Here is a 25,007-nt window from a genome sequence, read left to right on the forward strand (position 1 = left end):
AACAAATAATTTCTTCTAAAAGCCTCTGGTAAGCCACATTTTGGCCAATTGCTGCGCCTAATTAGAATGGAGCTTTTTGGCTCCTTTGAGTCATCAGCATACCTACAATCCCACCAGAATTACATAAAGAAGAGGGGTTGCCAAAGGGAAGGGGTGCACACACAGGCTCACGACCCCTACCGAATGGAATCGTGTACCCGCTGGACACATACCTGCAGTCTGATTGCTAGAATGTCTCCTAGTGCAATTTAAAGCAGGCTTAGAGCGCCAGTGTAAATTGAGGCCCTGGATTTTAGGCTCAGGTCTGCCCTTGACTTTGATGAACACTTTATTGGACATCAGTTTTTCGTTGTAAGTGAAGGAATGAGGCTAGTTTTATTTTAGACTGTTCCACTGCTGATTAAAATGAAATTATCTTCCTATCTTCTAATCCCAGGTTTCACTGGAATCTTTAGATTTCGTTGCAATCTCTAGTGACTTTTTGATTGCTTCTTTCAGATTCCTATTTTTTTTTTTTTTTTTTTAGTGTTTGTTTCATTAATGTCTGCATTGATTTTCATTATTTCTTGTTCCCTAGCACTTTTAGATTCGGCTTTGTTGTTGCAGTTGTTGTATGAGACAGGGTTTCTTTATATAACCTGGCTGTCCGGGAACTAGCTCTGTAGACCAGGCTGGCTTGGAACTCACAGAGATCCACTTGGCTTTGCTTCCTGAGTGCAAGGATTAAATGCGTGTGCCACCACTGTCCAGTAAGGCTCTTTTTTCCCCCCAAGAATTAATTTTTTTAAGCCAGGTGGTTGGTGGTGGCACATGCCTTTAATCCCAGTATTCAACAGGCAGATCTCTGTGAGTTTGAGGCCAGCCTAGTCTACAAAGTGAGTTCCAGGGTAGCCATGACTGTCTTATACAGAAACCTTGTCTTGAAAAACAAAACAAAACAAAATATTTAATTTTGAAATATTTGTAAGAGGTGGGCTGGGATGTGTATACAAGAGTACAGGTACCCATGGAGGCCAGAAGAGGGCATCAGATTCCTTGGAGCTTGAGTTACAGGCTGTTGTGAACCACCTCACAGGGGTACTTTGAACAGAACACAGGTCCTGTTCTTATTAACCACTGAGCCTTGCTCTAGGATAATTTTTGCTCGTTTAAGACCCAAGTTGTAAAAATCCAGTATGGAGAAAGGGAAGTGGACAAAAAGCCCCACCCTAACCAAGAAACTATTTGCAGTTGCAAACCTGCTGGAATGCCACTGGGCATTTCCACCACACTCCAGGCCACCCACACCCAGAACCAGGTGGCCAGCACAAAATGGACTCCATGCTTTTCTTGCATGCTTTTGTTTTATTAGTTTTTTTGTTATTGAACTGTACATACTCAAAACTCAGTAATTGTCATAGAACCGGAAAATCATTATAATCATGTTAATTTCATTTATAATTAAACTAATTAAATATAAAAATTTAGACACACACACAAGACCTTGAGTTGCATCGTTAGTTTATTTAACTTAATTTTGAAGACAGAGTTTCACTGTGTAGCTCTGCTCTCCTGGAGGTCACTCTGTAGACCGTTCTGGCCTCAAGCTCACAGAGATCCTCCAGCCTCAGCCTCCCAAGTGCTAGGATTAAAGGTCTGTGTTATTCATCATTATGCTCTTTCTTTCTTTCTTTCTTTTGGTTTGTTTTTGAATGTAAGCACTCATAACTGATTATCTGTTATCCCAAGATTCTAGAAGCTCACTTTCATTTTTTTTAATTCTAGGAATATTTTAATTTCTACTGTGACTTCTTCAATGGCCCTCTGGTTATTCAAGAGTATTTTTGGTCTTTAAGTTTGTTAAAATCATAAGTAATTGTTCTCACTGTGTTTTGATTTGATTCATTGAATGTCTAATGTCTAACACTTCTTTTTTTTTTAAAAATGCTTACTTTTAAGCCAGGTGTGATGGGGCACACCTTTAATCCCAGGACTTGGGAAGCGGAGGCAGGTGGGTCTCTGAGTTTGAGGTCAGTCTGGTTTACAATAGTGAATTCCAGGATAATCAGAGCTACTACAGAGAGAGACCCTGTCTTGAAAAGCTAATATATAAATTCTGGTTATATATACACATATATGATGTGTATATATGTATACATATATTATATGTATATGTATATAATGTAATATATAATTACATATGTAACCAAAATATATGTTTACAATATATAAACATACAACACATATATACAAGGAATATCTATTTTTCTGGAAAAATTTGTCTTCTATGTTGGTAAAGTTTATCATATTGCTGATTTTTATTGTCTGTTTCTTTTTGTGTTGCTTTCTTCTTCAGATCCTGGACTGAATTTTTCTACTTCTGTCTTCTTTGATATCACCATTATTTTTGCTAGTGGATTACTTTTACAATTTCCTCCCAATATTTTATCTAGCTCTGAATTCAGTGAAGGATTGTGATCTTTTGGGGAAGTCATGTTGCCGTGCCTTTTAATATTTCTGATGTTTTTTTTTTTTTTTTTTTTTTTTTTTGGTTTTTCGAGGCAGGGTTTCTCTGTGGCTTTGGTTCCTGTCCTGGAACTAGCTCTTGTAGACCAGGCTGGCCTTGAACTCACAGAGATCCACCTGCCTCTGCCTCCCGAGTGCTGGGATTAAAGGCATGCGCCACCACTGCCCGGCTATTTCTGATGTTTTTGTGATGTAATTTGTAGAACACTGCTTTGAATGTCTCTTCCATTTGTGTTTGGAGATCTTCTTGAGCAGCCTCATTCCCGAGGCTCATTCTGTCCAAGGAGGGGAAAACAAATGATAACAGCTACAGAATCAAACTGCAAAAGATAGGAAAGTTGATGAAGAGGCCACCAATACAGTGACAGTGACTATAAGCCAAAGATTAAGAAAACGGCTGTGAAGTTATCCATTTAGGGTAAATGCAGAAATTCGAGGTGACTAGGGAGAGGAAGGAGGCAGGGAAGAGGAAAGCACGGAGAAGACAGGTTCAATAAACAGAAAGGAAGGAAGAGATGTGCAGAATGTAAGTTACACAGGAGAAGAGTGGTGTGGGAGCTCCTTCTGTTGCTTTTATTGGTTAATGAATAAAGAACTGGCTTGGCCTATAGCATGGGAGGAGATGGGTGGAGTCGGAGAGCTACAATGGAACCACCTCCAGAGACAGACATGCTGAAACTTTGCTGGTAGGCCATGACCTAGTGGTGATGCACAGATGAATAGAAATTGGCTAAATTAAGATGTAGGAGTTAGCCAATAAGAAGCTAGAGATAATGGGCCAAACAGTGATTTAATTAATATAGTTTCTGTGTGATTATTTTGGGCTTAAGCTAGCTGGGCGGGTGGGAACCAAACAAGCAAACACAAATGGCCCCTCCTTCTACAGAAGAGAGAAAAGATTAAAAAAGATTCCTAATAAACAGAAAACTGGAAAATAAAATTTAAGAAGGGGAATAAAAATACAAATTTAAAAATAAACAATTTCAAATTTCTTTAGATGGGGGCTATAGAGATGGCTGAACTGATAAAAGCCCTGACTGACCTTTCAGAGGACCCAGGTTCAATTCCCAGCACCCACATGGCAGCTCAGGGAATCCAATATCTTCACACAGACATACATACAATCAAAACACAAATGCACCTGAAATAAAATTAAATAAAAAAAAAAAGACTGGATGGTGGTATATGCCTTTAATCCTAGCACTTGGAAGGCAGAGGCAGGTGGTGAGTTTGAGACCAGCCTGGTCTACAAAGCAAAGGTTTTAGATGAAGTCAATATCATGTATATTAAAATTAGAATGATGATTAGCATGGCTTCAAATAAGAATGATAACATAAATTTGAGAAGTTTTCTATATTGGAGAAAATAAAAAGCAAAGTCAAATTACTACTAAAAATCCTTCAAAGAGGGTCTGTTGGGGTCTGGGCTGGACCTAAATTATTTCTCGGACCAGAGGGGAGGCGTGGGAAGAATTGAGACAACCGACGTGACTTTATCAAGAGGGAGTTTTCAGGGGTCCCTCATGAAACCCCGAGTTCACATCCTGAAAATTCACCTGTGTTTATTCTCCAAACAGCTTTTATATCAGAAGGTAAACTGAGGGGTAAGTTCATTAGCTTTCTGTTTCCGGGGCAGCAGGACTTAGGTCATGTCTGCAAGTGTGGCTGCCCAGTCACTGTAGACTGAATTAACTCCTCTTCCCAGGCGATCTCCCATCATAACAAAGAAGGAGCAGAGTGGCATTAGCATATCCTGACCCTTAGTTTAGGGTGGCGACAGTTTGGAAAGGCCAGGTGCAAACTGTGGCCTGGAAGTCTGGCTGTAGAAATGTGGGCCTGTAATATGTCCCTAAAAGGGTCAAAAAAAAAAAAAAAAAAAAAAAAAAAACTGGGAAGAAGAGAACACAGAAGACCTGAAAAAAGAAAAAGAGTTGGTTTAAGGCTGGAGAGATGGTTCAGCTGTTAAGAAAACTGACTGCTCTTCCAGAAAACCGGGTTTGATTCCTAGCACCTACACGGCTGCTCACTACCATGTGTGACTCTAGTTTGGGGGAGGGGGGAGTGTCTGTTGCCCTCCTCTGACCTCCACAGGCAACAGACACACACCTCATGCACAGACATTCATGCATGCAAAATACCCTTACACCTAAAATAAAAATTAGAAAAAAAGATTGTCCAGAAATGAGAAACATTAGATAATTGTACGAAAAGAGGTCTAGTAATAAACAAAGACTAGTTGTAAAAACATTGCCGAAGGGTGTGATGGAAAAGTAGGAAGTACAATTTGCAAAATAAGGAGAAAGGATGTTGGAGTAGCTTCTTTTTGGGTCCTCAAGAATTGGAGAGTTCTGGTGATATGCAGAGATGAAGAGTGCAGGGGATGTAGCAGAATGGACAGGACTTCTAGGCTCTTGGTTCTGTGCTTGGGGTCCAGGGGTGGTGGTCAGTTGGACTGCTAGACTTTCGGTTATATGCACTGTGAATGTTGTATTTTGATTATATTGAAATTCTCACATCTATTAATATATTGTCTGATATTCAGTTTGGCTGTTGGGTCCTACACACACACACACACACACATTCCAGGCTCATCTTGTACAATTCCTACCATCTCTTAGGGGCCTCACATTGTTTTCATAGAAAATAATATTTAGAGACAACAGTTTGGGCACTAGTATGCTAATTGCTACAAGTTTGACCACTGAACTTTTCAGTGTTGGGCATACATATATATTTAAATTGTAAGACAAAATATAAGCCTTCAGTGTTTGTATTATACTTATTTTTTTTTAAGATTTATTTATTTATTTATTTTTTGGTTTTTCGAGACAGGGTTTCTCTGTGGTTTTGGAGCCTGTCCTGGAACCTGCTCTTGTAGACCAGGCTGGTCTCGAACTCACAGAGATCCGCCTGCCTCTGCCTCCCGAGTGCTGGGATTAAAGGTGTGCACCACCACCGCCCGGCCTAAGATTTATTTATTATGTACACAGTGTTCAGCCTCCATGTATGCCTGCAGGCTAGAAGAGGGAGCCAGATCTCATTACAAATGGTTGTGAGCCACCATAAGGGTTGCTGGGAATTGAACTCAGGAAGAGCAGTCAGTGCTCTTAACCTCTGAGCCATCTCTCCAGCCCTTGTATTATACTTCAACTTGGATGTGGGGCTGTATGGTTTTTCCTAATACTCATTAATCTTACAGTTCTCTCTCATGTCTCCATATATGGAAAACTAACACTCTAAAACTAGTCATTTGATTTATCCTAAAACAAATAAACACACATACACACATGCACACTCACACATGTGCACATCCACAAACATACATATGCTGCCCAAGCATACACAGGCACATACGTACATACACACACATGCACACATACATATGTGTGCATACATATACATGTACACACAGTCATATAATAACATGCCTGCTCTAGTTCTGGCCATTAAATATGTTCCTTGTCTTCTCACTTTCTTCAGCTAACAAATGTCCGGGAGAATAGTGGATATAAAAGCCTTGTTAACTCTGGATTTTCTAATTTTTTTTTTTAAGATATCAGACTGGCGCACGCCTTTAATTTCAGCACTAGGGAGGCAGAGGCAGGCGGATCTCTGTGAGTCCAAGGCCAGCCTGAGCTAGTTCAAGGACAGGAACCAAAAGCTACCTAGAAACCCTAGAAACCCTGGAAAATCAAAAAAAAAAAAAATCAGACTGTTAAACTGTTACTGTCTTTACTGTTCCCAGTACTTTGACATGTTTTGTCTGTCTTCCTCTGAATTAGTCTGAATAATCCAGTACACTATTATTGGGACCTAATCTTATGCTATGTGTAATATAACCCCAATATTTGATTTTATTTCAAAGGTTCTGAAGCAGAAACAGCTGGATGACTGTCTGAAACATGTCTCTGTGAGAAGATTTGAATCATTTAATCTGTTCTCAGTCACAGAAGCCAAAAAAAGGGGAACTGAGGAAGAGGCTGGTGTGTGGGTCCAGTACACAAGCATCCTTTATCCTGAATACAGTATCTCCTTACGGTGAGTGCTCTTCTAGTTCAGGTTTGAAGAAAGAAACCCGTGCACCAAGCAGCCCTATGTGCCTGCTGTGAATTTGCAGCAGTCTTTGTTAGCACTCAGCTTTGCAACTTGATGTTGGAAAGTCTGCTGCTTTAGACAGAGTATTTTATGCTTCTGTTTCATAAAAAACACAGGTATCAAATGAAAGCAACAACTTTAAGAAATACTTTTGAAACCTTCTAAAAAGACAAGTAAATGTGCTCAAATCACTTCACTGAAAGATAACTCTCATTGTAGTTTAGCTCATTGCTGCTTTATTTCTAAAATCACCTTTTATATTTATCGTATGCAAGTATCATTTATCATATTGTTTGCAAGTTTGTACTCTCGCAAAAATCAACATCTAATAAAGACATGCTTGTTTACTATCTTAGTGTTCTATTGCTGTGAAGACCAAGACCAAGGCAGCTCTTATAAAACAAAGCATTTAACTGGCTTCCAGCTCCAGAGGGTTGGTCCATGATCATCTTGGTGAGAAGCTGCCAGGCATGGTGCTGGAGCAGTACTGAGAGCTTTATATCCTGATCCACAGGCAGCAGACAGAGAGAGACCACACAGGGCCTGGCCTGGGCTTTTGAAGCCTCAAAACCTTCCTCCAGTCTCCAGTAATAGATCTCCTCCAACAGGGACACACACACACACACACACACACACACACACACACACACGCAACCTAGGCCACAAGGCCTAATACTTTTCAAGAAGTTCCACCAGCCCAGGACCAAGCATTTGAGCCTATGGGGACCATTCTCATTCCAACCACCGCATTTAACTGAGACTCAAACTTCATGCGGTGTCTTTAAATAAACTCAGTACTTTTAGAAGCATTAAAAAAAAATTTAAAAAGAAATTCTGCTACCTTTACTAAGTCTTGCTGTGTTGTCAGACAAGAAAAATAATTCATTTAAGGATAAAGTGGGTTGCAAACAAGGGATTCATTTAACTGTTCTCTCAGCATTGGCTTTTGACAAAAAAGCCAAGTTCTTTGGGGTGAAGAAGACCAAGTAAAAAGAGAATTTTTCCCAGCTATACTTCAAGTAGTAGTTATCTGAAAATTGAGCTTTGGTATTTTTCCCGTTTATGTTTTATCATTCTCAGAATAGAACCAGAAAAATAGGAGCTATGGGTCTTCTGAGAAGCATGCAGACTGTTGTCGTTTTTAAAATTATCTATTCAGAGATAAGAGGGTTGCAAACTGAAGTAGCAAGATCCCACTTTAACTGAGTGAATTACCTTCTACTTATATCCTGATGTTTGCAACAATACTGTAGTTGCTTCATTTTTATAAAAATCTGCCTTTTGTGACAGGATTTCATATTTCCTGGGGAGAGGGGGCACACATTGGTATCAACTGTAAGAAGAACAAAAAAAACGGCTTGAGTGGGGGTGTGACTGAACATGGCCTACACGAGGCCAGGAATGATGTTAAGAGGTCATTGTCATGAAGGATGTCTGTTGGCAGCACTTTAGGTTGAGGTTTCTAAATTTTCAAAGGTGCCAAAATAGCTAACCATTTGGGTAATTGACTCGAATGGGGGCGAAAGAACAGGTGTAAGGATCCGAGCGTTTCTTTTTTAATTAATTAATTAACTAATTAATTAATCTGAGACAGGGTTTCTCTGTGTAGCCCTGGCTGTCCTGGAACTTGCTCTGTAGACCAGGCTGGCCTCCATCTCACAGAGATCCGCCTGCCTCTGCTGGGATTAAAGGTGTGCGCCACCACTGCCCAGCTAGGATCTGGTTTTTAAATACTTGTTTTATTGACAGCACCAATTAAAAGACATGAAGTCAGTGACTTGAGAACTTGCCTTTACATTAGTTATGAAGTTCTATCTAGAGCATGACAGTCACTTTTCTTTTCTTTTTTTGGGGGGAGGGGGATGGTCTCACTATATAGCCCCTGACTGACCTAGAACTCACACTATTCAGATGTGTTTGGCTTTGAACTCACAAAGACCCACCTCCCTTTGCCTTCTATATGTGCTGATATTAAGGCATATGTCACACACTCGGCAATTTAGTGTTTTGGTGTAGGTCATCTATTTAGTCCTTGCTAGAGAGTAAAGTACATTACATATTACTAAGTGTCTGGTAAAAGCTAGGTGCTTTGATATGTTCTGGTTCTGGGAATTTTTTTTTTTTGTATGTTTGTTTTTGTTTTTTTGAGACAAGGTTTCTCTGTGTAGCTTGGAGCCTGTCCTGGAACTTGCTCTGTAAACCAGGTTGGCCTCAAACTCACAGAGATCCCCCCCCCCCCCCCCCCCAGTGCTGGGATTAAAGGTGTGCGCCACCATCACCTGGCTGATTCCGGAATTTTTTATGATAAGTGTAGGAAGTGGGAATAAAGATGATTATCAACTGATAGTGTGTGCAAATGAAAGAGATAGAAAACCGGAATGATCCAGAGTCTCAGGAATAAACTTGAAAAGCTATTTTCTTGCTTCTTCTTGTAATAAAAGTCAGAGTAAGTTGGAGTGGGAATAATTTTCTAACTTCTCAATGCCCCGTAATGTTGGCCACAGAGAGTGACGTTTTCCCCTCTTATGTTTTTACCCATAAGGCCTCGTTATCCTGCTCATCACCTGGAGTCTTGGTTATTGTATGGACTGACCTTTTCCCAATAACATAGTTCTATGTAAATATTCATTTTTGAAAGAATAAATAAGAATGTGTCTCTAGAACTATGGCATAGATTCCTAACTGTGATTTTGGCCTTGGAAGTTGCCAATTTTACCTCTTTTTGCACTCTGTTTGGTGTCCTTCCACAGTAGCAGTCAAAAGTCACAACGCCTTAAGCACACTGAATTCCACAGTAGAGCATGGTCTCAGCAAACAGCCACGGTGACACCGATAGTGGCTGGCAACCGACGTCCACTCAGTGAGCGGTCCCTATATGTTAGCGTCTATTAACAACAGCCAGTGTAGTAGACTGCCATCAACGTCCTCACTTCAGAAACGAGGGATGGTCTGGTCCAGGACACACAGCGGGTCTGTTGGAACAGTTTACACTTTTAAAACAGGCGTGGGACCGCAACTTCCAGGTAACTCTCCTCTTGCTATCCCTAGATACCCTCTCCAGAACAGACATAAAGTCCATACTTTTAGCTTCTACATAATCCTGCCTCTTAAAAATTGGAGATGAGGTATGTTGATTTCCTTAATGATTATTGCGGTCATCAACTGCCTGCTTTATATATAGCCCTGTTATGCTAAAGAATTTTACTGAAATTACCAGAGAAGCCTAGATGGAAGAATTTTGCCAACAGCAGTTCATATTTTCCCTTAGCAAATTTTGTTCGCGATTTTTCATGTTTTACTATTTTTGCTTATTTTCTTTTATCTGCTCAATACAAACCCCACTCCTATTTTTCTATCTCATATTACTACTTTCAACCTGTTTTTAAATAAGATTTCTTAGCAGTATTACCTCTTTTCAGTATTATTGATAGATATTCTGAAGTATTCTGTAGTAGTTTTTTTGTTTGTTTTAGTGCAACAGCTAAAAGGAATGGATTTTTAAAAAGTAATTTTGAATAAAGTACTACACACGCACACACACGGATAATTATATGTAATTTTTTTGAGACAGAGTCCCACTCTGTAGCCCTGGCTGGCCTAGAACTAGCTATCCAGAGCAGGCTGGCCTTGAACTCAAAGATCTACCTACTTTGCCTCCCATTCTGTATTTTTCAAGTTTGTTCAATATAATGTTATGAAATAATTGGAGAAAAAATAAATAATTTTAGGTCAGTTCAAACCAACAAATGTGTATTAGTGTCTTGTATATAAATAATCAGAAATACAGGCTATGCTTTCCTCTAGGAGCTAAAGATATAAAAATGAGACAGTAACGAGGATGAAGAAAGAAAGCTAAGTAGGCAGCCTCTCACCACATGGTACGCGATTGATTACTACATAATTAAAAACTTAACATGGATCACCCTAGAAGTGTTCTTTTTGGAAAGCACCAATAGGTGGGAGTTTATACTGGATCTAGAAGTAATAGAAGGTTCTGGAGAAGGAGAAATTATTCCCGATGAGAACAAGGGTTACAAAATAGGTAAGATGAAGATGCGCAAGGCAGAATGATCTGGGCTACTGAGAAGGCCGTCTCGGTCCCAGGGAGAGGGTCCTATATGCTCAGCGATCATACAGGTGAGCCCGCTTTCTCTGCCCCACTCCCGTCACCCAGAGTCACCGGCACAGCTCAGCAGAGGGCACAGTCATAGTCCTCGGTATCTATGCTCCCCACCTTGATTAAACCTCGTTGTACCTTGATTTCCAGCCCTTTGAAGTTTATTAGACTCAATATAGATACCCAAAGAAAGTAAATAACTAAACAATTGTGAATTTCAAAGTATTTATTTTACTAAGTTATGTAAATTATAAAGTTATGATTATTTAAAACTAAAACTTTGACCATTATTTTCTCTTAGCGTCACATAATGGTACTTAAAATGATGGAATAATGAATGAATTTCTCATAGTAGCTTTTCTTTCTTTCTTTCTTTCTTTTTTCCTTTTTTCTTTTTTTTTTTTTTATTTTAGCATTTCTCTGTGTAGCCCTGGCTATCCTGGAACTTGCTGTATAGTCCATGCTGGCCTCGAACTTAGAGATCCACCTGCCACTGTCTCCAAAGTGCTGGGATTAAAGGTGTGCTCCCCCACTGCCCAGCCTTAATTTTTCATGAAGAGCGAAATTTTGGCCTATTAGACCATAGGCTAGAGTGTGAAACCCACGGGATCTGTTCTCATGTCTGTGTTTGAGAATGGTTCATTATTTGAAAACAGTTGAGACTGAGGAATGAAATGAGGTGTTACTCCTAGCCTTGTCTTTCTGGTACTTTGGTTCTTAGAACTTTATAGATGCTGTTGCTATTAGTTAGAGGCATACAGAAAACCACAGCAGACCAGAAGATGCCTTTGCTAAGAAGACTTTTTATTAAAAAATCACCTCCACCCTATGTTATAAGCTATGATTCATCATCGTACAGAACTTACTGTGAAGGAACTAGGTATTGTTTCTAAACCTTATTTTTTAAACTTAATTTCCCCATGGCCAAATTTTGTATTTTGGAAGGTTTGAAATGCTTCCATTACATGTGAAACCATACATGCCAGGGTTATTAGTTTATAAATGTGTGCATATCTTAAAAAAGCAAAAGCCGAGAGGCCTGGCCCATCCTCTGTCTTTGAATATGACCGCTGTTGCTATGGTAATTGCTGAATTAGAAGGCCAGCACTTGACTTTTGGCTTGCCCTAGAAGTGTAGGATGGGCAAGAAGTCAAGAATGTGGCTTTGACTGTGCTGCTTTTTTATTATACTAAATGCATCACCATGAAATCATGTATTGCTCTTAGGGAAAGGGAAAGACAAATGAAGCCATTATACTGAGATTAGTATGTATGTACCTTCTGAGTGCCAAGGCAATGCTGGTGACAGGAATGATTGTTTCGTGCAGTTGGGTGTATGGTTGATTATCCTTACATACCTGCCATATTATAGGTACCTATTTCAATACACATTTCCTATCAAAAATTGTAATATTTTGGTGGATGTGAAGTGACATCTCAGTGTGGTTATAATTTGCATTTCCCAGTGATGTCAGGGTTACTACCCAGTGCTAAGAGCAGAGGCAGGAGAAGGTAGTAAGTTGGGGTGGTGGTGCCTGTGTAGAAGATATATCAATATACGTGTGTGGTGCTGTCATAATGAAACCGTTATTTTTGTGCATGAACTAAAAAAATTAATTTAAAATCTGGCAAGGCTGGAGAGATGACTTAGCATTTAAGAGCACTGTCACTTCTAGAGTTCCTGGGTTCAATTCCCAATACCCACTTCCAAATGGACTCTGATACCCTATTCTGGTGTGCAGACATACATGCAGACAAGGTGCCCATATACATAAAGTATATAAACAAATCTTTAAAAAATGAAGAAAGAGGCAAGACTAGCTACTGAATATATAGGATAACTGAATTTATTTGAATACAAAGTTTTAAACTTAGGAATGGAATTGATAAGAGGTTTTAAACAGCTTTTAGTTTCTTATTTTAGAAAATCTTTATAGGACCTTTAAAATATCCAGTGTGTATGGAGAACTCAAGTTCATTGAGTCATATTTTCAAGTAATATGTCATAGATGTTGACTAATTATGACTTAATTTTCTACTTTATCTTAACTTATTCCTGATTGTTTATGTAGTTTGTTTATATATAAATATATTGTTTCATAAATTAAAATGGTGCCTAGAATGTTTTTCAAACTTATCTACATTCCATGTAGATATCATCTGTTTTCTTATAATGCAGATAAGACTTTGAAAGCCATTTTTTTATTACATAAAAATAAAGACTTCAAAGTCAGTTGCATGTACAGTCTGTTGTTAAATATTTTTCTTCTAAAAACCTGTATTTTTGTAGTCTTTTTTTTTTCCTTTATAGTCTTTTAGGACACATTCCACCCTGTGGTTACTTTTTCTGCCTATTAATCAAGGTAAAATTCAGTGCCCATTTACCACTATAAAAAGGATTTTGATGCATTTCTCTGTCCCTTCTTTTTATAGTCAGTGCTGTGTGGCTGTCACTCTTATGCAGCCGTCATTAATCCCAAAGTTAAGAACATATCCATTGCCAGCAGCTTCCCCACCCCTAATATCTGGCAGCTTTTGATTTGTTTTTTATTTTTTTGTAGGGGGAGGCTTTGTCTGTTCTAGACATTTCAGTATGTGGGATTTTATGTCGTTTTTTTTTTTCCACTTAGTATACTATTTAGAATTTTTTTTGAAAAAAACATTTATCCAAATTCTATCATGTTTCAGAAAGTTATTCATTTTTCTATGGTCAATTAACATACCAGTATAGGATTAATAATACATCTTAATGCTTATGAGCTAATGGACAATGTGAGTTGTTTATACCTTTTGTCTGTTATATGTAATGCTACTGTGGTCTTTCATGTGCACTTTTTGTGTGTCTGTGAACATATTAATTTCTTAGCAGGTAGCTTGGGATGAAATGGCTAGAAAATGTAGTTGCTACACGTTTAACTTTTTGTAGAATGGCCAAACTCTTTTTCATAGTGGCTTCTTGTTGACCAGGGTTTCTGTCCCACCGGGCCCTGCAACTGTTCAGCCCCAAAGAAATACACAGAGGTCTACATTAGTTATAAATTGATTGGCCCGTTAGCTCTGGCTTCTTATTAACTAATTCTTACATCTTAAATTGGCCCATTATTCTTGTCTGTGTTAGCCATGTGGCTTGTTACTTTTGACGAGGCAGTCACATCTTGCTTCCTCTGTGGCTGGGTCACAACCGCAGACTGCATCTTTTCTCTTCCCATGATTCTCGTTGCCCTGCCTCTATTTTCTGCCTGATCGCCCTGCTTATACTTCCTATACTGACCAATCAGTGATTATTAAACAAGTACAAGAAAGAAATCTTTACCGGGCAAAACCATTGTCTCACAGCAGCTTCTTAACATTCTTGCTAGGAATGAATGAGAATTCTTCATGTTTGTCAGCGCTTGTTTTTGTTTTAAAATTAATTAATTACTTTATTTTGTGTGTGTGTGGTTTGCCTACGTGTATGTCTGTCCACTACATATGTGCTTGGTGCCTGTAGAGGCCAGAAGAAGGCATTGGATCCCCCAGGACAATAAATGATCGGGAGTCACCAGGGAATTGGACCTAGTTCCTTTGGTAGAGGATCCACTGCTCTTAACCACTCAGCCACCTCTCAGCCCCCTTTATTTTTTGCTATAAAAAAGTTATAATGTCTCAGTGTTGTGAAATGACACTTTACTCTGGTTTTGATTGTCGTTTCCTATGTCATTGAAAATGAAAGATGCTGAGCATCTTTTATGTATTTATGATATATCTTCTTTGCATTCAAATGTTTACCCATTGTAAATTAGATTGTTTATATTTTGGTTCTTAAGTTATAAGGCTTTCTTTTTAACTCAAAACTAATAAATAATTGTATTTTTCATGTCTTTATGTAATGTTTAATGGTCAGGCCAGAGTACTTAGCTTAGCTAGCACCTCAGACATCAGTCATTCTTTTGTGATGGAAACATTGAGTATGCTCTCTACCAGTTCTTTTGAGAGAATTTTATTTATTTTGACTTTTTGAGGCAGTTTCTCTGTGTAACAGTCCTAACTGCCTTGGAACTTGGTCTGTAAACCAGGCTGGCCTCTAACTTAGAGATTCACTTGCCTCTGCCTCCCAAATGCTAAGATTAAAGGTGTTTGCCACTTCTGCTTGGCTAATTGTTCATATTTTTATAAGTAGAATTGTGAGATTTAGTTTCCTGTTTTTCTACCCTTAACAATTTAAAAATATTATAGTGTACATTCTAAGACATGACTTTCAACAATGACAGTGTCTGCTTCAGTATTAACTCAGAAAGTTGCGGTAATAACTTAGTGTGGACTTTTTCTTTTCTTTTCTTTTCTTTTTTTTTTTTTTTGCAGGGGTTATTCGAGACAGGGTTTCTCTGTGTTGCTTTAGTGCCTGTTCTGGAACTAGCTCTTGTAGACTAGATCCTCCTGCCTCTGTCTCCCTAGTGCTGGGATTAAAGGCGTGTGCCACCACTGCCCAGCAGAATAGTGTGGATGTTGAAGGTAAACATTTTACTTCCTTATCCTAGTTCTTGTTTAAGAAATGTAGGGAGGAATGTTTCAATCTTGGAGGAAAGTGTTACACAATGTCTTAGGGTTTATTGCTGTGATGAGAGACTGTGACCATGACAACTCTTATAAAGGAAAAGGAAAGCATTTATCTGGGGCTTATTTACAGTTCAGTCTATTGGTCTGTTGTCAGCATGGTGAGAAGCATGGCGGCTTGTAGGCAGACACGGTGCTAGGGAGGTATCTGAGAGTTCTCCATCTGTATCAGCAGGCAACAGAAAGAAAGGGTGACACTAGGCTGGGCTTGAGCATCTGAAACCTCAAGGTCTACCCTAGTGACAGATTTCCTCCAACAAGGCCACACTTCCTCCAACAAGGCCACACTTCCTCCAACAAGGCCACACCTCCTCCAGGAAGGCCACACCTCCTCCAAGAAGGCCACACCTCCAACAAGGCTACACCTCTTCCAACAAGGCCAAACTTCCTAATACCACTCCCTAAGGGCCCATGGGAGCTATGCGCATTCAGATACCACGGGTAACATCCTCTTGCCTCAGAATTAATTTTAAATGCTTTGTCCTGATTGTGTTGTTTAAAGGGACGAGGGAGAAAAGGAAAAGAAAGGAGAAATTCCGTAATTCTGCTTTTAGGATTTCTTTTTTGGACAGGGTCTCTAGCCCAGGCAGGATTTAACTTCTCCATATAGCCAAGAAGGCCCTTGAATCTTACTTTCTCATAATGCTGGGTTACAGCCTTTTTTTGTTTGTTTGTTTGTTTTAAAAAACTTTTTAAAGGAAGTTATCAGAAAGAGGCTTGATGATAATCTACAGTTATTTCCACACTGGGTGCAGTCGTAAAATCCAATGTGAAGTTTGTGTGCAGGAACTGTGCTGCTGACAGTCAGAGTCATCCACAATTGCTCTTTGACCTTCTGAGCAGTCGTTAAGATCATGTGACAGAGGATACTGGATGTTGAATCTGTTTAGAATACATTATAAAAAACACAAGTTGCAAATCAATATCTATCAAAGTATAAAGAACAGATTTGAAGAGTGTGTTGTAGCACGAGTAATAAAAACCCAGAGACAGAAATTGAGGTCCAATCTGAAAATCAGAAAAGCAAGGCAGCCGAGCCACTGGAGAAAGCTTACCTCTACCAAGGCTGGGCGACCATAGACGAAGCAGCCTTTGCCTCCCTCTCCTCCCATTTTTATTCCCTCTAGTGCTGGGATTAAAGGTGTGACTGACTCCCTAGGACTGGGATTAAAGGTGTAGACACCGCCACCTGGATTTGTTCCTGCGCTGATTTTGTGTAGCCCAGGGTGGCCTTGAACTCACAGAGATCCATCTACCTCTGTCTCCCACATCCTGGGATAAAAGATGTGGATCATCATTACCTGACTGATGTAGGTGGGTCATCTGTCTATGTGTTACTTTCATTGGTTAAATAATAAAGAAAACTGCTTGGCCTGATAAGTCAGAACATAGGTAGGCAGAGTAGACCGAACAGAATTCTGGGAGGAAGAAGGCAGTGAGCCAGTCACCATGAAGCTCCGGCCCAAGATGGATGTAGATTAGAATCTTCCCGGTAAGCCACCATCTTGTGGTGCTACACACATTAATAGAAATGGGTTAATCAAGATGTGAGAGTTAGCCAGTAAGAGGCTAGAGCTAATGGGCCAGGCAGTGTTTAAATGAATACAATTTGTGTGTTGTGGTGGCTGTGATAGGAGCAGTGGGCTGCCTCCCGCCACCCTGCTAGCTTTACCCGAAATAATTACACGGAAACTGTATTCTTTTAAACTCTGCCTGGCCCATTAGTTCCAGCCTCTTATTGGCTAGCTCTTACATATTGATCTAACCCATTTCTAATAATCTGTGTAGCCCACGAGGTGGCTTACCAGGGAAGATCTTAACATGCATCTGTCTGGAGTGGGAGAATCATGGCAACTGCCTGACTTGGCTTCTTTCTCCCAGCATTCTGTTCTGTTTACTCTGCCTACTTAATTTTATGTCCTATTAAAGGGCCAAGGCAGTTTCTTTATTTAACCAATGAAACAACAGATAGAAAGATGACCCTTCTCCATCATAAAGCTAGCAGTGCGGGAGCCGGATGGGACAAAAAGCAGGCCTACTCGCCTCATCACTACACCTGACCTCTAGTGGCTTCCGCTTTTCCTTTAATCTTCAGGAAAGATTTATTTATCAAAATACAAATAATATACCACTAGAGTGTGTTCCAAAATATTCACTGGTTATCTCTGCATGTTAGGGTTTTCATGTTTTGTTATTTTCAAAGGACTCATATATTGCTCGCACATTTTGGAACATGCTGAATTCTGTCCCATGTCATGCCCTGTCCTGCATATAAAATGTTTATATTTTATAGTTGTCAGTGACTTTAGTGACTCCCGTGTTCATAGAGGAGATACAGAGTTATAATATGGTTCGAAAGCTACGCCTGATGGTTTATTACTTCATTTCTTTGGATTATGGTAATTTTGAGCTCAGTATTTAATTGGCTAGTTATGATTGCAGATGACTATGCAATCTCAATGATTATGTCAGAGAAATGGTATCTGATAGAAATAAAAGCTTTTTTTTCCTGGTAATATGATTAGTATTCTCTTGATAATATAGATGTGTGTAATTATATATATTCTAACAAATATATATATGGAGGTTGAGAAATGCAGGCCCATTTTTACCTTGTCTGACAGTCAGAGAGTTTGGAGATTGACAAACATAGTTGCTTGGTTCTTTTGAAGTTAAGATAGCTCCCTGCTATTCTGATGGGTGGTCAGGATACGCAAATGTACTTCTGCTCCTTCTTTTGTAACTGTGAGGTCATCTGGGGAAGGGTAGTCTTCAGCATAAAGTGATCTAGAACACCTTCACTACCTAGACAACAGGATGCTAATGACTGGATGTCTCAGAGTGATAAAGCCATTGACTGTGTGAGTTATCCCTTGTATCATGTTAATAAAATCTTTTGTTACCTGCCCCCATTTATGTTGGGTATAAAATCTGTGGAAGAATAAGCAGGCAGATTTCAGTCACTGGAATGCCCTCCCCATACTTTCTGTGGTTTCTGTCCTGTTATTTTTTGTGCATCTTCATATTCTTTATTTATAAAATTCCCACACCCCTACCCTGGTAAGAAGTATTTTTGTCGAGGCCAGTCCTTGACATATAACTTTATACACACACACACACACACACACACACACACACACACACACACACACATTCTAGCCCTATCTGTACTGTCTTTTGAGTTTAATGACAAACTTACCATAGTACTGGTGCAGTGCATTTCCAGTGCTTATTATACTATAAACAATCAGAATGCCCGGAAGCAGCTACAGCTGTAATTCTGACGGTGAATTAGAAGATCGTGGTGCTCTAGCTGAAACTATTGCCAGTTGGATCCCTTACTAACATCCAGATAATCAAATGCAATATTTCAAGAGAGAGTGGAGCTAACGGAGACAGAATTGAGATTAGGAGTAAATAGCATGAGTCCCTTTTGCCTGCTAAGGGTTCCAGCTGTCCATAAGTGACTCGTGACTGACTGGTCCCTTGTGACTGGTTTTGTGATTAGTGCAGTGCTGCAGCAGAACTTTCTGTGTTACCGAGGGTGGTTCTGGGGTCGTGTGTGTGTGTATTGTGTGTGTGTGTTTTCTTCTAAAATTTTCTGGGTAATATATTTCTTTTTTTTTTTTTAACTTGTGTCTTTAAGAATTTGCTTGTATGTAACAATAAATTATTTTCTGTTAAACAGTGATTTAAAATGTATATTATTTAAGCTGTTGATTATAATCAGGACATGCTATTACATCAAATACTCTGAATACTATGATTTGAGTTTTTCCCCTTCTCTCTCTAGTGGGTAGAAATTATTTTAAAACTATAACATGGTAGGGTTCATTAGTATTAGGTGTTAGGCATATTCTTAAGACAAGCCTCTTCACCAATGCAAATAATTCCAACCAGACCAAATTAGACTGAATAAAAGATGCCTATGTTTAAAGCATCCAAGTGGCTAGGAGAGCATAGCAAGGGAAGAAGAGGGGGGGGAGGGGAAGGGAGGAGAATAGAGGAGAGGAGAGGGTGAGCAGGAGGGACCATGCAAAACCCAAAGACCACGTGTTCCTCTTCTGGGTGGCAGCCTCCCTTAAACACCAGCCTAGAAGCAGTGCTTGCAGTTAGCTGCTGAGTATAAGAGGCCCAACGATTTTCCTGGGGCGGGGGGGGGGGGGAGATTTAACCTACCTGTCTTGGCGGGATGAGAAGATTGATTCTCCAGGTGACATCCAGGAAGTTGAAGAGGTGAAAGGCTGCTTTTTGCTGTGTGGATGGCTTTGCCAAACGCAAAGGCAAGCCTGGAGGCAAAATAACCTTTGCAACCACATATCTTCTTGGAGGAGCTAAAGGGTGCCATGGGAGCTGGCATGTCTCTGTGTTAGAAGCTCTTTTGTTAAATGCCATACCCTCAGATCTGTACAGGCACTTGAGAATTGGGTACCATTACCTGATATTTAAACTGGACATATAAGCTAAGTTTAGACGTGTATTTTATCCAATTCGTTACAGCTTACCAATGCTAGTAACTGTAAGAAGATTAAAAGGGGCATTTTAATAAGTCCAAGAATACTAGCGCACGTGGGTACTCTTAACCAAGATGGTAGTGGGGTCAAAATGGCAGTTACCCATGTGTTTGTATTTTTCTGGAGCTATTTTAGTGTGGAGTTAGAAATTCTACTGATCTTAAAATGAGTACACATGCACACAGAAACATAAATTGAGCATACTATGAGAACATACCCACAAAGTTACACAGACATACTGTGGCCACGTTGTTCTAACAGACAGACAAATAAAACACTTTTAGAAACGTGTCAGCTGACCAACTGAAAAATCCTGGTGTAGACAGGGAAGCTCAGCAAACAGCTTGAGGGGGAAGGGGAAGGGACCCAGAGTGATCCTGTGTAGTTAGGTGGCAGAAGCCATGAGAGTGGAAGGACAGGAAACAGATTTGTTTTGTAAAATCCCAGAGTGAGAAAAACAGCAGATAGCTAGAGAGCAGGGAGAAGGGAGTGGCCGGGAGCGTGACAGAAGCACATGTCTTGCTTATTTCATGTTGCTTGTTATATAGCCCCAGTTTAAAAGGGATTTTGTAAAAGGCTGCCCAAGGGCGTTTGAGTAAATGGCTTGGAATCGCAAGAACCCATTAGAAGCCCATGCCTATTGGGACTCAAGCCTGTGGCAGTGTGTCTCTCGGACAGTGCTCTTGAGTCAAAACGGGTGCATGAGAAATGAGTGGCGGATGTCTCCAAACACCCAGGTCTCATCTCAGCTAAGTCCGGCTTAGCTGTGTGGGTCTGGCATTTGGCATGGCGGCTACTTCATCAGAAAGCCCAAAAATCGACAAAAAATAAAGGTGCGCAAAAGGGACCCCAGAGACTGGCCATGTACTCCAAAAGGGGAACTCACCGAGTTGAAGCCAATGTTAGCCTGGCGGAGAGCAAGGGCATTTTCCCAGCACACGATGCTGGGCCTATGGGAAAAACAGACCCCCTGGGTGGAAACCTCCATATATTAGGGATATTCCTAAAATGAGCCTCTCCGCTTATGCAAATAATTCCAATCAGATCAAATTGGACTGAATAAAAGATGCCCACATTTGCTGCTGCGCTCCTGGGTGGCTGGGAGAGTATGGAGAGGGGGAGAGAGAGAGAGAGAGCAGGGGGACCACATAGTACCCAAAGACCACGTGTTCCTTTTCTGGGCAGTAGCCTAAATAGCCTGTGGGAGTGGTTCACCACTTGGCGGGCTTTTTTTGACCCTCCCCGGGGAAGGGGTCACCTCTTGGTGGGCTTTCCCAGAGGTGGAGTCTGGACCAAGGCAACTTTCAGGGGGAGGGGGCTTCCAAAGATGGATGCTGGGTATTACATTGGATATATCACAATTTGCTCCGAGATTTAAAAAAGGATTAGACATACTGTTATTTCAGAAATGTTAAATAAAATGCTCTATTCCTTTGCAGGTTTAATAGTGGATCCTTGAATGTTGAAGATGTTCTTACCAGCTTTGACAATACAGGAAATGTCTGTAAGTTATATGCTAACTGTAAAATGTATTCAGTGCTTTAAAAAGCAACTTTTAGTTTTTATCTGCTGTTTGTTATACTTACTGTGTATATATTTCTATGTGTATGTGCACGCACACATAAATACGTATATTCTTATGTATGTATATTTATACATATACATACATATTAGAAACTTTTGGTGCTGTTAGCTGTAAAACATGCCTCATAGGCGATGCATACTAAAGGGTGTGTGGCAGTTTTCACAAAAACTTTATGGCGATGTGTGTATTTGTGTGTGTGATGGAACATAGATCGGAAGGAAGTCTGGACTCTCCAGTACTGTTCCTTTTGTTTCTTGTTTCCATTGGGACTTTTTTTGGATCAAGTTGTTGGTCTGCTTCTGCTGGCTTTGGGTGATTTGCTTTTTAAAACAGATTAGATATAGAACATGTTTTTCATGATGTACTTAAAATCCAAGGTTTTGTTTATATACTATTACAGCATATATTATATTTTCGACTAAGCCTCTGATTAATTGGTGATCTATTTCTCTGCTGAGAACTTCACTTAAGCAATTCCAAAATAATGTCATATGATGATCGAAAAGAAATCAGCCAAGAATATATCACCTCACAGTTAAATAACATGATAAGAGCTGTGTGTGCCCTCTAACTTGTTGCACAGGATACTTAGCAAAATAATGAATCAATAGTAAAACATGACCATTTCAAATCTAAAGAGAACTCAATTTTTTCTTCAGAGGAAATATATAATAAATTATTATCTATACTTAAATGATAAACTTTGCAACTAGAATTGTTTTACCAAATGGATGGATTTGAATTGAATAATGTATAATAATAGATATTAATTTTGTTCTATGACCATATTTTGGCTAGCTCTTGCTTGTATAGAAAAATTATATTTTGTTACTAAGGAGTCTGTAAGTATTCTAAAAATATAGATTACCTTTTAGTTTATGTGTATTGGCCTTTACTGAATTCTGACTTGGGTGTACCTTGTAGTTTTGCTGGGAGCTAGGCAAGGACCGGTGAAGGGAAGCTATGGTGGTAGAGTAGACTGGAATAATGTTAAATATCCTTACATCAGCCTTGAGCACACACAGCTTTAGAACGTGATCCTGGAATGAGAAGTAGAGAAGTTTTAGCTTCGTAGCCTAGAACAAGTGCTGTTTTCCTGACTCAGTGCGACCTGGGGCCACTAGCTGGCAGCACTACATGCGGTAAAGGTAGTTTCCTAATTATTATTTCACGTGTGAATAATGTCTTATTCTTCTTCACCATTTTCTCCACCACCACACCCCCACGTTGTTGCGCTGATAAATGGAGAAGTTGTGTGTTGAGGATGTTTCTTCCTGCTGCCTGTTGTTTGGTAGGAAACTTCAGAATGAGTGAGACACATCTACAATGGAATCCTCACTCAGAAATTTACCTTAAGCAATTTCTATTATAGTCTCTGTGGACTTTACTTTATTCATTTTTAAAGACTACACAGACACCAGAGAGCACCCTGTTTCTCACAGCTAATACTCAATAAGTGGAAAATAGTTATTTATTTGTTTATTGCTCTGGTATCATTCCTTTTCATATTTGTTTATAAATATGAACATTTTATGTTGTTAAGGATTAATTTAAAATAAATTTAAGTTGAAAGGAGACCCTAAGAATTATTTTGATATTTTAAAATGTACTATTTTGATTGAACTAAAAAGCCAGAAAGATTAGATAAAAAGCTAAATTGCTTATCAAAATGCATTATCATAATAGAGACTTAAGAGCCTGAAAATATTGCCAAGTGGCAGGTATAGTAACAGAAGCAAGGTATATCAAGACTTCTCTTCCTATGTAACTATTTTTGGCATGCGAGTGTCTGTGGGCATGTGTGGTGTGTGTATGTACGTTCCTGGGAACGGCTGTATGTGTGTATGCATGTGTGTGGAGACCCGAGGTTGGGGTCAGGAGCTGGGGTCAGGAGCCGGGGTCAGGAGCCTTCCGCTGTTGTTGGTCCCTACCTGTTCACTTAAGCCAGGTCTTGTAACAGAACCCAGAGCTTGGCCATGCAGCCAGCCTAGCTGCCCAGCTAGTCTTGGGGCCTTCCTGAGTGCTAGTGTCACAGTTAGAGATGGGCCAGTAGGCCCAGCTGCCGCTTACATGAGTTAGAGACGGGCCACCAGGCCCAGCTGCCATTTCCATGGGTTCTGGGGATTTGAACGGAGGTCCTTGTGAGTGTGCTGCAAGTACATTCTCCACCGAGTCATTGCCCGGTCCTTTTTTTTTTTTTTTTTTTGGTTTTTCGAGACAGGGTTTCTCTGTAGCTTTGGTGCCTATCCTGGAACTAGCTCTTGTAGACCAGGTTGGCCTCGACATTGCCCGGTCCTTCTGCAACATTTTACTCTCTAATGTTTGTACATGGGAGCATACCGTCTCTCATCCTCTCCTCCTGTCTTTGTTCCTGCCCCTCTTAGCTGCTCTTAGTTCCTTTTGTCCCCCTGGACAGTTCTACTTCCACGGCATAGATGCGTCTATAATTTATGTGATCATATATTTACTCTTCAAGAGAACATCTATTGAAATTTTACTTAATGGACAAATAGGTCAAGCCTTATTTCAGCATAGCAAATACTAGTTGCAGCTTTCATATAATCATCATCTTAAAGTGCTCATGGACAAAAAAGTAGTTTTTCTCTTGGTACTTAAGTCTTTGATGTTATTAGTGTTGCTAGGTTGAAAGCCCAGCAGAGGGCGCTACAAGCATAAGTCTCTTTTAGAGCACAGTATAACCAGCGCGTCATGAGTAATAACTAAGCTTTCTCTGTATAAACATTTGAGATGTGTTTATGTTCATTCATTTATTTCTAGTATAATCCATTTGCCAATCATTAATATAAAACTTTTCCTTATCTTTGAATGTATTTTGTTTTTGTTTGAAATGTCAGGTTTTGTCTTTCTAGCTTTAAGTAAAGGAATGGTTCTGATCCTTTAAGGCCTTGAAGTTATGCCCAGGAATACCAGTTCCTATAGTACTCGTGTGCAAATGCCAGGGGATAGTTACAATGAGGAAAGAAGCTTCTCATGGTAGAAGTGATGGGCACAATTACTTATGTTCTTCAACTTAATATTACTTAATAATAAAAACAGTTGAAATAGTTTAGAATCATGTTGTGCATGCCCAGGGAACACAGCGCGGGTGTCATGTAGTAGAGTTATCCGTCTCATGCTCATCATATGCTTTTAGAGATAAAATGAATATTAGTTCCAGAATTTCCAAGAAGATATGGAAAAAAAAATCTCCCTAATTTTGGGAAATAATTATAATGTCAATTTTTTTATTTCCTAATATATTTGAAAAGAAAATAGTCTTTGTACTTGCTTTTGTTATTTATGCTTTGTATGTAAACATCCAACCTTAAAATGGTTTATAATCTTGAGATATATTTTCACTAATTGACTTTTATTCAATGTTGTAATAGGAAATTAAGATGGATTTGGTGGGCTGGATATGGTATGTAGTGGTAGAGTGTTTGCCTACTGTTCGCAAGTACCTAGGTTTGCCTTTTCACTGCAGAAAGAAACAAAAGTTTCATGCAGAATTCATCATTTCTACATCCCGACTCATTGTGTAGGACCCCGACACTGTGTTTGTGTATTTCTTTTGGCTTTTGTGGAAAGCATACTATGTT

At 39.6% G+C, this 25,007-nt stretch overlaps 1 protein-coding gene across 3 annotated transcripts in view; it reads left to right on the forward strand.

Moving 5' to 3' along the window:
- Window positions 1-25,007, forward strand: part of Camkmt (calmodulin-lysine N-methyltransferase) — a 392,778-nt gene that overhangs the window by 2,642 nt on the left and 365,129 nt on the right. For all 3 annotated transcript variants that reach the window (XM_041631282.1, XM_041631281.1, XM_041631283.1), the window contains exons 2-3: window positions 6,371-6,543; window positions 21,263-21,327. In XM_041631282.1, coding sequence (XP_041487216.1) covers window positions 6,371-6,543; window positions 21,263-21,327 — 238 coding nt within the window. The remainder of the gene's footprint in view (window positions 1-6,370; window positions 6,544-21,262; window positions 21,328-25,007) is intronic.

Source organism: Microtus oregoni, unplaced genomic scaffold, assembly GCF_018167655.1.
Source record: "Microtus oregoni isolate MIOR12 unplaced genomic scaffold, Mior012 000036F_ref0000092, whole genome shotgun sequence".
Classification (NCBI taxonomy): domain Eukaryota; kingdom Metazoa; phylum Chordata; class Mammalia; order Rodentia; family Cricetidae; genus Microtus; species Microtus oregoni.